This window comes from Aquarana catesbeiana, linkage group LG02 (genome assembly GCF_042186555.1).
Source record: "Aquarana catesbeiana isolate 2022-GZ linkage group LG02, ASM4218655v1, whole genome shotgun sequence".
NCBI lineage: Eukaryota > Metazoa > Chordata > Amphibia > Anura > Ranidae > Aquarana > Aquarana catesbeiana.
The window spans coordinates 336,072,653-336,091,200 of record NC_133325.1 but is presented as its reverse complement, the minus strand read 5'-3'; the positions used below and the strand labels follow the sequence as shown (position 1 = coordinate 336,091,200).

The 18,548-nt window shown below is 39.9% G+C and overlaps 1 protein-coding gene across 3 annotated transcripts in view; it reads left to right on the top strand.

Annotated features, from left to right (window-relative positions):
* The window catches only part of ARHGAP6 (Rho GTPase activating protein 6), a 368,531-nt gene that overhangs the window by 314,193 nt on the left and 35,790 nt on the right, over nucleotides 1-18,548 (top strand). For all 3 annotated transcript variants that reach the window (XM_073614845.1, XM_073614846.1, XM_073614847.1), the window contains exons 9-10: nucleotides 2,448-2,627; nucleotides 9,797-9,894. In XM_073614845.1, coding sequence (XP_073470946.1) covers nucleotides 2,448-2,627; nucleotides 9,797-9,894 — 278 coding nt within the window. The remainder of the gene's footprint in view (nucleotides 1-2,447; nucleotides 2,628-9,796; nucleotides 9,895-18,548) is intronic.

Here is an 18,548-nt window from a genome sequence, read left to right as displayed (position 1 = left end):
AAAGAAAGCTCTATCTGTCTAAAAAAAATGACAAAAATTCTATATGGGTACAGCGTTGCATGACTGCGCAGTTGTCATTCAAAGTGCGACAGCGCTGAAAACTGTAAATTGGCCTGGGCAGGAAGGGAGTGAAAGTGCCCAGTATTGATGTAGTTAAAGCTATTCTGTAAGTGTGTTGAGTTTATTTTTATTTTTATTTATACCCACTTTCTCAAGCTTTTTTACATAATAGCAGCACAGTGGCTGAGTGGTTAGCACTTATACCTAGCAGCACTAGGGTCTTGGGTTTGAATCCCAACTGCGGCACTGGAGTTCACCTGTTCTTTCTGTGCCTGCGTGGGTTTTCTCCCACACTCCAAAGAAATGTTGGTAGGCAAATTGGCCTTAATATGTGTATATATGAATGTGAGTTAAGGACCTTAGATTTTAACCACTTGCTTACAGGGCACTTAAACCCCCCTCCTATGCAGACCAATTTTCAGCTTTCAGCACTGACACACTTTGAATGACAATTGCGCGGTCATACAACACTGTACCCAGATTAAATTTTTATCATTTTTTCACCACAAATAGAGCTTTCTTTTGGTGGTATTTGATCACCTCTGCAGTTTTTACTTTTTGTTAAAAAAATGTAAAAAAAAATGAATTTTTTTTTTTTATTTTTTAAATTTTTTTATATTTTGTTATAAAAAATTTAAAACGGGTAATTTTTCTCCTTCATTGATGTACGCTGATGAGGCGGCAGTGATGGGCACTGATAGGCGGCAGTGATGGGCACTGATGGGTGGCAGTGATTGGCAGCACTGGCAGGTGGCACTGATTGGCACTACAGGTTGATAGGTGGCATTTGTGGGCACTGTTAGGTGGCACTGTGGGCAGTGTTAGGTGGCACTGTGGGCAGTGTTAGGTGGCACTTTTAGGTGGCACTGATGAGGCAAATGTGCCTCTTCCACTTCGGGACCGATGTCCCGGACATCTGAGCCGGTGATCGGCTTTTTTTTCTACTCGCGCTGTTAGCGTGAGTAAAAAATAAAAACGATTACCGATCTTTTGTTTACATCATGTGATCAGCTGTCATTGGCTGACAGCTGATCACATGGTAAGGGGCCGGGACCGGCCCCTTACTCAGATCGGTGATCAGCCGAGTCTCAGTGCAGGGAGCGTGCACAGGGGAGGCCGTCATATGACGGCCTCCAGGGAATGCAGGTCCGCGCTGTGACCGTCATTCGGCCATAGCGCGGATGTCTAGTGGTTAAGCTCCTTGAGGGCAGGGACTGAAGTAAATTATTATTATTATTATTATGTACAATATACATGTAAAAAGCAGCGTAAATTGACAATGCCTGATAAGTACTTGTAATAATAATGATTTGTGTAATATGATCATTTTTTATTTTAATTTTGGCATTGCTTTAGGTTACCACGTTCCATATGTGGAATAAACAGTATTAGCAAAGCAATGTTGTCTTTATTTTTGGTATCTGTTCTTATTCTTTGTTTATTAAGGCTGTACAATATCACTTCTCTTGTTCTGTATGATCAGTGTGATTCTCAGTATCTATTCATATTTTGTATGCATGGTGTCTGGACAGTATCACATCTCATATTTCTGTATGAACACTGCCATTTTTAGTATGTGGGTGTAATTCTCAGTATCTATTCTTGTTCTGTAGGTAGGGGTATAGTACAATGCATCTTGTATTCTGGGTGCAAGTCTCAGTATCTGTTCTTATTCTGTTTTTGAGGGAGTTCTGAGAAATCCTTTATAAAATAATTTTGTAAGGTGCCACCGCTGACCTCTCCTTCTGAAAAATGTAGTTACCAGGTTGCTATGCTGGTGGTTTGGTATCAATAATTTTGGAGTCAGTGATACTGAGCAAGTATAGGAATAAGTCGGACATTTCTTTGACTTTTATTTGTTCAATGCTTGTTCCAGGTCTGTGTCTGCAAAATATCGAACTAAGACACAATCAGGAAACTACCATTTTTACAAGGTGGCCATCAATAGTGGCTAATCCCAACTCAGAATATTAAAAAAAAAACTCCAGGGTTGTTTGGTTGCTTTCACCCCTCCTGCCTCCACTTACATAAATATGCACACCAAAGTCCTCTTATGGTGGGATCATGCCCACATGTCCAAGCATAACGAAGCTTCTCATTGGTAATTGGTTTTACACATAATAAAACGGGTGGGTGAGAGTAAACACTATTTGATTTCCATGGTAATATTACATGCCATGATGTCATGGTTCATGTTAATTCTAGATGCCAATGTTAAGTACATAATATGATTCATTATGAAAAAAGAAATGAAATTTTTCATCTATAATTGTTTTCGAGCCCAAGCAATAAACTGTGCTATACTCAACAAGGTAGTCTTTGCTCATAAAATTGCTATTATGTACATTCTTTTCATGTTTTGTACTGTCTAATGTGTTTTTTATTAGATTACTGGGAACAAAATGACTTCATTAAACCTGGCAACAATATTTGGGCCTAATTTGTTGCACAAGCAGAAGTCGTCTGACAAGGAGTTTACAGTTCAGAGTACTGCCAGAGCTGAAGAAAGTACAACAATTATCTCTGTGGTACAGAAAATGATTGAAAATTACGAAAGCCTTTTTATGGTAAGTAAATTATCTAGTTGGTAAAAAAAAACAATTCGAAAAGAGAAAAGTGGCAGTTCTAATAAAAAGCTTGTATGTTTGTAACATTGTACTTCTACATTTGAGATTAAATAAAGCTTTATAAAGCTCAACCATAGTCCCATTGCGAGCTCTGCCCAATGCATATCAAGTCAGACATTGAGGCAAGTCACATAGGCTAGGGTAGCCTTCAGGAGTCTTTAGAGGTGCCTTAGTACAATGCCTAAAAATTGCACAAAAATTGTATACAAGCAAGCGGGTGGATCAAGCCTACTTATCAGTTACATAAAGCCAAAGGTGTGTTTGCTTTGTAAGAATAAATCACTTCTAATGTTGGGTTTCCTATACATGTGGATGTTGCTGCATTATGTAAAACTTTTAGTTTCGTTTTTTAAATTTTAGAATGGGGTGCCTCAAGATAGTGTGGCATTTTAAAGGATGCCTTGATTGAAAAAAGGTTGTGAAACACTGGGATAGGGTATAAGCTACATGGTTGTGTGTATGTGGGGGTTCCTGAATCTGTGATACAGTACAGCAGTGCTACCTGTTTTTTCTAGTTAGTGGTTTTAAAAATAATTAAGAATTCTTTAGTTGGGATATGCCTTTATGATTAGAGCAAACTTGACATTAGAGTTTAGTTTTTTTTTGTTTGTTTTTAATGTATTTATTGGTGTAGCTTAGTATAGCAGTCTGTCTCTATGTTTGTACCTTGATAGTAAGGAATAGGTAGGGGCAATTTTTTTTGTTATGGCAAAGCTATTTGCCTTCCTCTGTGGGTATAGAATTGTGTATATGGAATTGTATGATTTAATTTTTTTATTTTTTGGTTGAACTAGATGAACTTGTGTCTTTTTTCAACCTGACTGATAATATGTTTTTGCAGCCCTTCACCCAGATCCCAGTAATGTTACAGCCTAGTCACATCAAGTATACAGTACAGGTCAATATGCAATTAAATGCATATGAACATGAAAACCATTGAATAAATGGTTAGTTTATTATTTCACAGGGGTAAATTCCCTAGGGTACTCCAGGGGCAAAATTGCCATTTGCCCCAGTTTCACCAACAGTTGATGTCTAGGATCAAGTTAAAGTAATGGAACTTGAATGTAGGACAGTAAACCTGTTTGCATCTCAGCCTCTGCAAGTTGGGTTTGTCCAAAACTTCAGGTCACTATGACGACTTAATGTACTTTAATCTAGAGTTTACTTTATTTTAGCAGTAATCCTTATAAGGTTGTACCCCCTGCTGAATAAGTCATCCATTCCTGAAAATGACATTCGATTTTGATCCTTTCTGACAGTGCTTATTACATTGCTGACACAGCTTAGCTGAATCTTCCTTTCGTTACTTTTCATCTTATGTTTGTGGCCGGGAAATAATAACAATGGAAAAACATTACGCAAGTATGTTTGATGTGAAGCCAGTTTCATTACTGCTTCCCATCATTACTTGTATGCAGTAAATAGAGATAGAGACAAGAGAAACAATTTTTACAAGATTTTAGCACTCGGTGCTGTCTCCCACTGACATAAAGTCTAGTTGTTGCGCATTACACAAGACTACCAGCGATTTCTGGGAGAGTTCCAAAATGACTATAGTCGTCCCCAGTATTGCAGTGGTTCAAACACAACTCTATACAGTAACTGAGATTGAAGCAGGAGTGCTAAAAGTTCAAATACTCAGCAATAACAGAGCCATAAAGGGAAGTAAAGGGTCATTCTGGAACTGTTCTAAAGCTACCTGGAAATTCATTGTTGCCTGTGCATTAAGCAATTCCCTCTCATTATAAGCTATTTTAATCCTTGCTACCATATACATATTTTACTTTTTTATGTATTCAAAATGGATCAAAGTTTACATTGTAATCCAATAGAACATATATTTTGTATGAAAATTATACCAGTAAGGAGATTACTTTTGAAGAGTTTAGAGTTTAAAGTTATTTTTATTAAGAGATAATGAAGGGGTCTTGTTTACCTTTCCAACTACATTGGTGGGTGACTAATGACTAAAAAAAGTTTTTCAGTGACACACTCACATGTTATCATGTATAACAAATTCATGAGACTGGGTACACTGAAATCATAACTCTGCAAGACTGAACTAAATAATAATAGCTTTAGAAACACGTAGACTAAAATTAAAACTGTAAATTGTACACCTAGCAAAATAACACACTCATCATTCTACTGACAAGTGTAAACCTCAGTGAAATTCTTGTAAGGAAAACACCACCCCTTTAGTAACTAACAAGATACAGATGAACAGATGCAGGTACATTTGTTGAAGCGTCATTCTGCTTGGCCCTGTGCACACAGGTGAATGAATGAGTCTCATGTCTGGTAGCATGACATCTGTTATAGATGGAGCTTGCTTGGCTGAATTACCTATCGGCTTCTTATGTTGCCCGGGGCCTCCATTGGTAATATAGTGAATATATTTGCCAGCACACCACAGATCTTCGAGTTAAGTCCAAGCAATTATATTAAAGCATGATCACATCACAAGCAAAAAGAGTGCAACGCATCGGAGCCACGCAGGACTCCTTTGTCAGGCATGTAATATCACAAAGGGGTCATGTGCGGCTCCGAAATGTTGTACTCTTTTTGCTTGTGATGTGATTATGCTTCAATTAAATAGTTTGGACTTAACTCGAAGACCTGTGGTGTGCTGGCAAATACTTACACTGCATCATGTGTGTTCCAGTTTCCATTTGGTGGTTGCTGCAGCACCCATTGGCTTAGAGCTTATTCCAGGATTGTGTGGTATGTATGGTTTCCATTGGTAATATCTCCCTACTACTCTGTGCTTAGCCACCTTAAAATAACACAAGTGTTCTTATTTATTCTACTGTATTCTCCATAATTTACGGTCCCCTTTTGCCACCAAAACAGCCCTGACCCATCGATGCATGGATGCCACTAGACCTCTGAAGGTATGCTGTGGTATCTAGCAGATTCTGTAGGTCCTGTAACTTGCAAGGTGGGGACTCTATGGATTAGACTTGTTTTTCTAGCACATCCCACAGATGTTTGTTTGGATTGAGATCTGAAGAATTTTGATGCCAAGTCAACACCTCAAATTCTTTGTCAACACCTCAAACTATTCTTGAAGTTTCATAAAAAAATATAAAAAAATGCTGTATTATATGCTCACTCAGTCACTGTGGGATTTGTTTTCTGCAAAAAACCTGGTTGACCCTGCTGTTCTCTGTCTGTACCTCCTGTCCATGTCCTCACTGCAGTTGGGGATTTTGTAGAGCAGCTGTTGGCAGCTAGTGCACATACTCAGTTTTTTGTGTATTTCTACCCTCAGCATTTCCTCCATATCACATCTGAGCAGCCCATGTGACTATAGAGTCACACAAGTGGGCATATACACTCTGGTACATGACAGCGCACTCCCTCCTTCTTCCTCCATGTTCACTAACCAGCTAAACGCAATAGAGGTGGGGTATTACATCTTGATTGATGGAGGCTTCACCTCCTTCTTATTCTAAGACACAGGCTGGAGGGGCGTGACACAGCCTGTGACTGGCAGAAATGCGCCCCCATCATGTTATTGCCAAAAAAATATTAAAGATTTTACTTCAAATATATATTTGTTTGACAACAAAAACAAGTTTATTGATAGTAACTATTTATTTTTACTCTGTATTTCAAAGCCTGTTTTTTATTTTTTTTTTTTCCAACCATGAGACCAGCAGCAGAGGACTAAAATCTCCTCCTGCCGCTGTTTCCCTGCAGACAGGCTAGGAAAGAGCTGGGCGTCAGAAACTATGAATCAGACTGAGACAGAAGTACAGTTAAATCACACTTGTTTAATGATAATAATAAAAAGTTAAACAGAGTAAACATAGTCAAAACATAGCCAGAGTTCAGGAACCGGAACGGATAGTCAGACAAGCCAAAATGTCAGGGAGCCAGAGATGAGCGTAGTAGAACAGCAAGCAGGATCTGGAGCCATAAGAAATGTCAGCCAAGCAAGTCTTTAACAGGAACACAGGAGAGCGTCTCTAGAGATGTGACCAAGGCAAGGCAGAGATCATCTGAGCTGGACGGCTTACGTAGGTGGGACTGACAAGCAGGATATCATCAACAGGTGAGTCACTGTGGAGAGAAAGGAGCTGGCAATTAGCCAACAGCTGAGCGTCCAGCTTTGAGAAGGACGGGCTGAGCCCAGCCCTGACACTGGGTCATGTGACAGATGTAAATCAATTAGGCAAGAAGGTATTTTTTTTAATTAAAGTAATTACAGTGTCATCATCCACATATATAGAGAGAGAAGGGATAATGTAAATTAAAGAGTGTGTTTAGTATTACTTCAAAGTGGAGCTCCAGCTGTTCTTGTGTTTATTAAAAGTCAGCATCTACAAAAAGTGTAGCTGCTGACTTATAATAAACGCACACTCACCTGTCCCAGGATCCAGCAATGTGGTCACCCGAACCATCGATTTTCTCCCTCTCCTCTCCCCGGAACCGCCATTTCAACTGTGGGCACCCGGCTGTGACAGCTTGTGGCTTCACATCCGGGTAAACACTGTGCATGCGCGAGTTGTGCTGCACCTCCTGAATGGTCAGGGAGTCTTCTGGGACCTGTGACGTGTCCCAGAAGACTGCACAGAGGGGGAGAGGAGAACTTCAGCTTGGATTGCCTAGGCGATCTGAAGCGGAAGTGGGAGCGGGTACTTGAGTACCTGTCAAAATTAGGTACTCACTCCTCCCCCCCCAAAAAAAACAACTACATTCCAAATGTGACTGAAGAAGGGGGAAGAGGAGTTCCAAAAAGTGGAACTTCCCCTTTTGGGTGGAGCTCCGCATTAAACCATTTTTGCAGTGTGGCAAGGCTCATTATCCTGCTGAAAATGTCCACTGCCATCTGGGAATACCACTTCCATGAAGGAGTGTACTTGGTCAACAACAATCTTTAGGCAGGTGGTACATGTCAAAGTAACATCCACATGAATGGCAAAACCAAGATTTCCCATCAGAAAATTGCCCAATTCATCACACTGCCTCTGCCGGCTTGCCTTTTTCCTATGCTGCTTCCTGGTGCCATCTCTTCCCAAGGAAAGTCCTGTACACACACCCGGCCATCCACATAATGTAAAAGAAAACATGATTCATCAGACCAAGGCAATGTTTACTTGCTACATAAGATATCCTATTGACTTTCAGATGCCATTGTAACAAGATAATCAATGTTATACACTTAGCTTGTCAGTGGTCAAAATGTTATGGCTGATTGATGTAAAATAAATATAAAAACTCAGTGGGGATGGTGAGACCCTTTATTATATGATGTAGTGTGTGTGTGTGTGTGTGTGTGTGTGTGTGTGTGTGTGTGTGTGCAGATCGATGAACTCACCAGTGGAGACCCCGACAGACATGACAAATGATGGGCTGACTTAACATTCCCGCTTCTAACAAAAACCGAAATAGCAATTTAGGTTGACTGACCCTTTAAAATGTGGCTAATTCTAAACCTTTTTAATAGGGGGTCATGTGAAACACATTCATAGTGCCAGATTAGATAGATCAACTCTGTAAATAGAATCATAAAAGCATAAATCTATTTTTCAATATGTTTGGCATCATGTCTCATTGTATATAGTTTTTTCTAGCAAATAATTTTTCACGTCAAATTTGTTTATTATTTTTTAAATATAACAAGGATTGACAAATTGAGTACATATAAGGATGGTGGTACAATATTCAAATAGCAATAAAGCTAAACATATTGATGTATAAACAGGATGTAAACAACAACAATGTAAAAATGTAACGAGTAGAGCAAATGAATAATCCAATAAAGTATTACATCGAAAGCAATAGAAAATTTCATCAGAAGGAAAAAAGTAAGCTAGTGACTATCGGTTCATTTTGCAAGAGCAGTAATAAGGTGATCAATCTAATAGCTATATATTAAAAATAGAAGAGATAATGGGAGTTATTGACGAAAGGCAAATCCACTTTGCACTACAAGTGCACTTGGAAGTGCAGTCACTGTAAATCTGAGGGGTAGATCTGAAATAAGGGGAAGCTCTGCTGATTTTATCATCCAATCATGTGCAAGCTAAAATGCTGTTTTTTATTTTCCTCGCATGTCCCCCTCAGGTCGACAGCGACTTTACTTCCAAGTGCACTTGCAGTGCAAAGTGGATTTGCCTTTAGTAAATAACCCCCAATGTGTTTATAGGTACCACACAATATTAAAAGAAAGGTAGAAAAAAAATAGGAGTAGATAGAGAGAAGAGGGTAGAAAAAAGGGGGGGGGGGGTGGTTTACAAGTGGTAATATGATCCCAAATGAATAGAAATTATAGTCAAGGCAAATAAAGTTAAATTACCAAGGCAATAATAGTGTGTCATCAAAGTCTGGAGGTAAACAATGCTTAACCCAAGGAAGCCAGAGTTTCTCATATTGACCAATTCGATCTCTTTCGATTGCTTCCATTTTAGCATGACTAAGAGCTTTATTATTTCTGTGTATGGTTTCAGCTAGAATTAACAACTAACTAGGAGGAAGGAGTTAACAAAGGCTAACTGAGGTTAGGAAAATGTTAATAAGGGGTCTTTTTTTTTTACTTCTAAGTTTGCTTTAACTGATGTAATTAACAGATCAATACATCTACACATGAATGAAAAAGGGTTAATACAATATAATAATAATACGTTTCATTTAGGCACTGTGATACAGAGAACATTTTTATGGCAGTAGCTTTGACAGAGTGGCATGAGGCAAGAGGATCAGGGCATTGGAGATGCAACTTTGTTGCAGTTTTTTGTTTATTTATCTCCTAAAGTGGCTGAAACCTGCATAGCGTGTTGGCAAAATAAATGGGCTCACACATACATATAAACAGTAATATTTTGTCTCTATATGTATTTGTGAATCACAGACAAGTGCCAACTAGCTGTTTGGTTAGGTGGTAGTATCAATTGTGCAGGGAAGTATTGATTCGCTTAAATTAATGGGATGCCTTATGGCCTGAATGGACCCTCAAATGTTGTATATAAATTCAATTATCTCTGTGACGAAATTCACTTCAATTCCTGTCTTAATCTATTGTAATAGTACTTGGTCCTCTGGATTTTTTTTTATGTTTTATTTCACAGTGTTTATATATTTCTTTATTTCCATTTTAGGTCCCTCCTGATTTACAGAATGAAGTTCTTATTAGCCTGCTAGAAACTGACCCTGATGTAGTAGACTATTTACTAAGGAGAAAGGCTTCTCAGTCCTCGTAAGTGAATTTGTTTATATTTACTTGTAGTTTATGAGTAAAATTAGTGCTGGGAATGTTTCTGCTTTCTGTAATGTTTATCGGGCCTGTAGAGTTGGAGGTCTCCAGTGCTTTAGATGAAAAAAAAAGAAGGAATCATCTGATGTCTTCTTTTCTCAGTAACACTCCACATATATGTGATCCCAGCCTAAAGCCCCATACATACTATTATATTTTCTGCAGATTTTTGTCTTCAGATTGACCAAAACCATATAATATGAGGTCAGACCTTAAGAGTTTCAATTTGTATGCAATCAGGCAGGCCCTTGCACTACATGGTTTTGGTAAATCTGAAGACAAAAATCTGCAGAAAATCTAATAGTGTGTATGGGGGCTTGACACTTATTGTTGGCTCCGGTGTGGCTATTTACAAACAGTTGGCACAGATTATCAGGGTTGTCTACGTGGGTGCATGTTTTCTGCGTTGACATGCATTGATGGAGCTGTTAGAAAACATTTGAAAGCGTTTGAATTTTGATTTGGATCTTAGGGAGCATTGTTGAATGTATGCGTTTAATTACTTGTGTTTATTGCAATTTTTGTCAAAGTGAATGCCAACAGAAGCAACTCAGTAGAATTTCAAATGCATCTTAAAGTGTAACAAAAAGCATTTAGTTTTCATTTTGGATAGAGTATCTGTGTCCCATAGGGGATATTTCCCTTCACTTCCTGTCTCATAGCCAAACAGGAACTCTATTACTGTTGGCACAGTGGTGTAGTGGGTAGCACTCTCACCTAGCAGTAAAAAGAGTCGCTGGTTCGTATCCCAACTACAACACTACGTGCCTGCAGTTTGCATGTGCTCCCTGTGTCTGTGGGATTTTCCTCCGGGTACTCCGGTTTCCTCCCACACTCCAAAGACCTGCTGGTAGGTTAATTGGCTTCTGTCCAAAATTGGCCCTAGTATATGAATGTGAGTTGGGGATCTTGGATTGTGAGCTCCTTGAGGGTCGGGACCAATGTGAGTGTGCGATGTATGTGTGGAGCGCTATGTAAATTGATGGCGCTATATGGGTACCTTAAATAAAATAATAATATAATAGGGACAATTGTAGACACGCACCCACACTCACTCAGGTTGAACTGGATGGACTGGTGTCTTTATTCAACCTTACTAACTATGCAACTATGTAACTGTTCTGGTGTCAACCCAAAATTTGGGATTTTCTTTTAATTTCACTTTCAGGGTTCATTCACACCATACGTACATGAAAACTAATGGGAAAACTGTGCAGATTTCACTTGCAGATACATGAGTTTACATGAGATTCACATCAGTTTTCATGTGCGTTCCAGTGACTTTTTATGCACGTTGTCATCAGTTTTCACATGCATCAGTTATGTACCCTGTTCGCACCAAAGTTGTTTTAATGTCAGGTTTTTTTTCGTTGCAGATCCTTGCGCAGAAAAAAATCTGCACGTTGTGGTGTGAGCAGGTCACATAGAGAACCATTGAGGTAGATTTACTAAAGGCAAATAGAAAGTGCAGTTACACTCTGTAAGTGCAGTTGCTCCTGAGCTTTAGAAATGAGATAAAGCTTTGCTTTGCAAAGAATACCCAATCACGTGCAAGGAAAAAAAAAATAATAATTTTTTTTCTTGCACATGATTGGATGTACCACCTGCCCCACCCTATTAGATTGTAAGCTCTTCTGAGCAGGGCCCTCTTAATCCTCTTGTATTTTATTGTATTGTAACTGTATTGTCTCCTTTTATATTGTAAAGTGTTGCGTAAACTATTGGCGCTATATGAATCCTGTATAATAATAATAATAATAATGATAATAATAATGATTAAAGTAAGCAGAGCTTCTGCTCATTTATTAATCTCTGGAGCAACCGCTCTTTCAGTGCAACTGCACTCAGCAATGTGCACAGTCTATATGCCTTTAGTAAATCAACCCCATTATTTTTTTTGAGCCCTTGTAGAACGCGTGCAGAAAAACTGATGTTTTTGCACCATGGTGTGAACGAGGCCCCAATGATAATAGTAAACAGGACAAATGGAGAGGGTGAATTTCCCTAATGGAGGTACAGACAGCAATAAACATTTACAGGTGTTTCAATTCCTCTCTTCTCTATCCAAAACAAAAAAAAAAAAATGATTTGCCTCTAGTTACACTTTAAGGTAGATTGTAATACAATCAGTACATTCTCTTATAAGCTTTAATTTATTTCATTAATAAATTAATACCTGGTGAATACCTGGTGATTTTACTATCAGGGTCCTTGCTCAGGCACTTCTTGTGATAGAGTGACAATTGTGCTTCTGCATTGTCACCCTGTTATATGTGCCCCTGGTGCTGTCTACAGGCAGAAATGCTAGCACGCATGGTCCATTGTCATTCAGAAAGCTGGTCCAGGGTAATGATTTGTTGCTGATGCTGCTTTAGTACCGCTGGAAGAGCAGCAGTACTAAAATGCAAAAAAGGATAAAAGAAAATGTTTATGATGCTGTGGGGTTGATTTACTAAAACTGGAGAGTGCAAAATCTGGTGCAGTTCTGCAAAAAAAACAATCAGAGTCCATGTTTTATTATGGAAAGCTTCATTGAACAAACTGAAGTTAGAAGCTGATTGGTTTCTATGCAGATCTGCACCAGATTTTGCACTCTCCAGTTTTAGTAAATCAACCCCACATTGCTTTAGCAAACGATAGCAAATGTTGTCCAAGTAGAGTTCACATCTATTTCATTCAGTGCTTGTCAGATATAATGTTATAGTTGCATAATGGTTTTTAGCATTGTTAAAGCCCCATACAAGTGAAAAAAGTCTTTAAGTGGTTCTGAAGCCTAAACATTTTTACCTTAATGCATTTCTTGCATTAAGGTAAAAAAATGTTAAGGTAGCAGTATGCCCCCTCACCCCCTCCCCTTATACTTACTTGAGCCCGATCTCGATCCAGCTCTGTGCCGATCTGCAGTGGCTCTCTCCCTTCTCCCCACTCTCACAGACTTGGCTAGGAGCACTGGGAGCCATTGGCTCCCACTGCTATCAGTCAAATCCTGTAACAAGGGAGCTTGGAGGGGTCTGTGTCTATAGACGCAGGCAGCACGGCTCAGGATTAAGCCCATAGGTGTGCCATGATAGGAAGCGGCTTGCTCTGGTGGTTCATCAAGAAGAGGAAGAGCCAGGAGTGCCAATGGGGGGACCCGAAAAGAGGAGGTTCGGGGCCATTCTGTACAATTCCATTGCACAGAGCAGGTAAGTATGCACCTGTTTGTTATTTCAAAAATAGAGTTTACAATCACTTTAAAGTGACTCTGCCATGATAAAAGTATACTTTAGGCTCGGTTCACACTGGTGCAATGCGAGAACCCGTGCAAATCCAGCACGGGTTCCCGCATCGCACCCGACTCGCAGGCAGTTCACACTGCCATATGCGAACCATTGCGGGTGTCAATATAAAGTTAAGGACACCCCTAGATCAGTTTGCATATCCCAGTGCAAACTGTCAGTTCGGATATAAATCGGATGGCATGGGTGTGAACACCCATGCCATCCGATTCTGGTGTGGACAAAAAAAAGGGCCCTGCACGACTTTGGTCCGAATGTGATGTGAATTCAGCCATACAATCTGTATGGCTAAATTCGCATTGCACAGACATCGCATGTGATGTGCACTGCAGTGCGGTGTGAATCACATGCGAGGTCCCAAAGCGCACTGGTGTGAACTGAGCATCAATAATGTCTTTTGAATATACTAATTCCCTGGCTGTTGTGCAAATGGCTTTATTGCTTTCTGAATCTCTAACCTGGAACAAGTATAAATATTAGAAGGTTTGGCACTTTCATGACACTTATTTACAGCATACTTGTTCCCCATTATGACTTAAAAGTATTAGAGCCCAACGTGGGCAGGCAGCTAGCATTTTCAAAAAGAAGGCTAGCCCATAAACACTTTAGAGGTGGGTACAGACAGGTCAAAATTTGGCTGGTTCTGCAAGGACTGTGTATGGCCCTCACTGTTTGATAAAAATCAATTGTTAGATCAATTTCTATCAAATGACCACGCTGGTAAACTTTCATCGAGCAGCATCTGTAGCCAATAGGCTGCACCCACTGATCAGTGCATTCTGACAGTGGAGAGCCCCCCGCTGTCCGAATACAATGTTTCAGGAGGGAGGACTCCTCTATTCATGTCATTTGTGTAGATGGGGGAATCTGCTTATATTTTTTTTTTTTTTTGTTCAGCCCCCCAGCTGAACGAAAAATATGTGGACCATGTATACCCAGCTTAAGACTGTTAAAAGTTTAGTCAAATGCTTACAGTCTAATAGCCACATTCCATGGCTTAGTGCCTTTTCAGGCTGCCTTCATAAACAGACTGCAGCACAGTCAATTAGAAATGTGTTCCCCATGTCAGGAACTAGAAAGCAACACTTATGTTCCAGAAAGGCAGGAGAAGAATGATTTGTCTCATCAGCAAGACTTCTGAACCCAGGAGGGCAGTATGTTTTGAGAAATGTGTTTTCCCTATGCTTTTTATATGTGAGGAATGCTCAGGAAGCTGGGCCATAGTGCAGACATACAGAATATCTAGTGCTATCACATTTAACCACAATTCAACTTTGGTTAGTGTGGATTGTTACTGAGACTCATGGGAGTAACTGTACTCTGAGTCTCAAGCTGACGGTCTGTGTGTGTGTGAAGAGCTATGCAAACACCACCAACCACAATATATATTGCTGTAATGGCACAGTGCTTTTAAAGAGGCAGACTGCACAGACATCTAGAATAGTACAGAAAAGCTTGTTATCACTAGTTTAAGAAAAATTGCCAACACATTTGTAGGAATGAGTAGTCTATTTTAGTTATAAGTGCCAGTTAGATATGAAAATTTGTATATTGTAAAATTGCATGCAGTGTGTCCTGTTAGCTTTCAATTACATAGTAGGGTTCCTTTACTAAAACTGGAGAGTGCCAAATCTGGTGCATCAGGGCATGGTTAGGGTTGCCACCTCATCCCTTTAAAACTGAACATATATGAAATACACAGGTTCTGAGGCTAATTTAATGCAGATAAGGCACCAAGTGAGTTTATTTACCACCTTAATCATCCACAGAACCTGTGTAATTAGTATGTGTTTGGTTTTAAAGGGATGAGGTGGCGACCCTAGGCATGGTAACCAATCAGCTTCTAACTTCAGCTTGTTCAATTAAGCTCTGACAAAAAAACCTGGTAGCTGATTTCTCTGCAGAGCTGCATTAGATTTTACACCCCCCCCTCCCCCCAGTTTTAGAAAATCAACCCCAGTGTTTCATACTTAGAAAAAGATCTCAGCAAATTGCTTTGTTGTGCATGAAGAAGTGTCAGCTAGCATTGGCAATATGTGAAAAGATGATGTATTTGCATAGACTGCCCTGTGCTCTGTTCTGAGCAGAGCAGGGTACAGAAAGTCTCAGTGCTTTTTATTATACAGAACACTTTGAATAGTATACCATTTACACTTTATGCAAAGCCATGCATTTTTATGCACCCGATCAACACAGTTTTCCGCATAAGCACATAAGAAAATAATTTTTCTCTAGGTGCCTCATTCACACCATGACTGAGCAGAGAGGTGTGAGAGGTACTTACAAATTGAGACCGGAGCTCCCATGAAGTCACCATCTGCTGTGGCACATTGACCTGAATGAAAAGTCACTTTGTGACAGTTTGATAAAGTTAAAAAGGAGGTACTTCACAACAAAAACGAGAAGTGTACTCGTACTTGGACTTTGTGGAACATGTTTATCTACTCTGAGGAGGGCTAAGCCCTTTGTGATGTAATTTTAGGCCATGCCAACACTATTTTCCTATTTCCTTTCTCCCCTACCCCTCACAACTACCCCCCCCCCCCTTCTTTTTTTTTTTTCCTCTACCCTCCTCTTTCTTTCTTCATCTTTCCTTTTCTTGGTTTCCTTTTTCTGTTTCTTTTCTTTCTCATACTCTGGCAGTTCTCCTTTTGTTCTAAGTCTACATTGGATCAGCCTTTATCATGACAAATCCATCCTAGGGCTTGTGATAAGAGGCACTTTGTGACTATTGGATTGTCTGTTTATTGTCCCTTTATCCCCACGGTACAGCATCCCTGCCAGTCAGAAAGGTGACTTTGTTCCATCTTCAGCCTCCTAGGCTTCATGTACATTGTCTACATTAACCGCGGCCACAGGAAAACACAAAATGTTATTGCTGTGTTTTGCATTTTCCCACAGCCGGTGGTCAAAACACTCCGACCATGAACGTGGTTCTTCTGCATTCAGGAGAAAGAAGTTGAAGCTTACCTAAACACAGCAGCTCCTAAACACAGCTAAAAGCCTATGTGTACATTGACACATAGGCTTTTATGGAGTTAAGTTTAGGTGCTTTGGCAAAAGAAATAAAGCCAAAAGCTCCTAAACTCAAGTTTAGGAGCTGCCAGTGTAGGCTCATGTGAATGAAGCCTAATTGTGTTCTTACTCTTTCGCTACTGATTTGTACTTATGACATGCTTGTCAAAAGATTGTAGTTGTGATTTGTACCCATGGATGCTTTGCCCGGTGTCCTGTTTTTTTTTTTTTCTTTATTTCGGAAACTGCCTTTCTTAATAGAAATTTGTAAAAAAAAAAAAAAAAAAAAAAGAGGTAAACAGTGCCTTGGTTTTTAAAAACGCAAAGCACTACGTTCCCTTACCCATACAAAACAGACACCAGCATGCAGGTTAAAATGGATCATTTTAGTGTGTGGGCTGATGTGAATGACTCTTAAAGGGCTCTCATTTAGAAAACACTTTGATCCACTTTAACATTAATTAAATATGTTGACTTAGTCATCATACTATTTCAACAAAGGCATTTCTAATGTGGTTTTAGGAAGCATTTTGTTTAACTTAAAGTGGAGTTCCACCGAAAAGTGGAACTTCCGCTCGTTGTACACCTTCTCCCCTCCAGTGCCACAGTTGGCACCTTTCGGGGGGGGGGTGCGGCGGGTATTGACGTCACCATCCAGGCTCCCTCCTCCTCCCCCAGGCCCCGGGCCAGTAGGAGAGAGGAGCCTCGCCTCGCGCATGCGCAGTAAGGTTCCCGGCGTGAAGCCATAAGGCTACACTGCCAGGTTCCCCTACTCGCAATGGAGGCGGCATGCACCCGACAGCTGATGGAAACATCAGCTGCCGTGCCTTCAACGCTGGACTCTAGGACAGGTAAGTGTGCGATTATTAATGGCCTGTACACACGATCCGAAAATCAGACAAAAAATACTGCTTTGGACGCAATCGTACGATAATCAGATCGTTAGTACAGAGCCTTCGAGAGCCGATCACGGCAATTGATCCGATATTATTAGATCGGACAAGCGCGAAAATTTTGCTCGTACAATACCAGATCGTACGATTTTCATTTAGTCAGTACAGTTGTCGTCCGAAAATACAATACAAATACATTACAACACATGACATCATGAGACTTTTCGTGACTTTAGTAACCTATTCAATTTCTACTTGCAACTATTAGGTGAAAAAAGTCGTGCAATCTGTCGTCTGATTTTTGGATCATGTGTACGGGCCATAAAGGTCAGCAGCTGCACTATGTGCAGCTGCTGGCTTTTCATTTTTGCAGTGGTGGGCGGACCTCCACTTTAATATGGAACTTGTCAACAATCAATGTAGCCATTAAAGATACATAAGTGAATAAAAATATATCAAAATGTGGCAAACATTTCAGAATAACTGGGGAAACAATTCTGGCTTGTATGGAAGGGCCACATGACGGCTAAGAGAACTTCAACTGCATAAAATAACAGCTGGTTAGGACAAACTGAAATGGGCTGAGTAAATAGCAGATGTAAGTCTAAAAAGGGTGGATTCAAGTCCATGTCTAGGCAGGAAGCCAGATTACCGGGGTCAAGAACTCCGTTCTGGGTAAGGAAATGTAGAAATTTGGGAATGTTTTTCTACAAATATTGAGAATGAAAGTCTAAAATTAATTGTTAACAAGTTAGTGGTAATTTTATAAAGTGGTTATATGTACAGGAAGAATCAAATACCTAGACCAGTCTAGCCTGGCTACATACAAAGACCATAGTTAGGGACTTAGAGAAGAAACCTAATACACTTCTGAAATGGAATTCATGAGGCCATACACAAAGGCATCTTTCAGTATTTGACTGTTTCAAGCAGGCCTGTACTTTGCCCATGTAGTGCAAAGTAAGAGTGTGCTTAATTCCCCCCTCTCCAGCAGCATACTCTAACCTTTTCCTCTGCCCCCCTCCCCGAGTCACCACCACCACCACCACCACTCTGTTCAGCTGTCGGGACTGAAAAAAGTACCCAGTACTTCTTTTTATAGAGAAATAATTATCTTACACTCCTTCCTCTCGTGACATTGCTGGTGCTTGGTGATTGGCCCAGTGCTTTCACATCCCCAGTCCTGTAAGAGCTCCAACTACACTGATTACATAAAGGGTCTTCAGCTGGCAGCTGGCAGAAAAGAAGCAGTGGTATGTACTGCTGGGATAAGGGGAATTAAAGCAAATCTGTTGCATTACCATGCATATGTAAAGTACAGGTTTGCTTTAATGTTTTGGTAGTACTAGAACAATTATACCTGAACAATATATTTAATATTTAGAAAGTCTTCATATTTGTCAAATGTGTT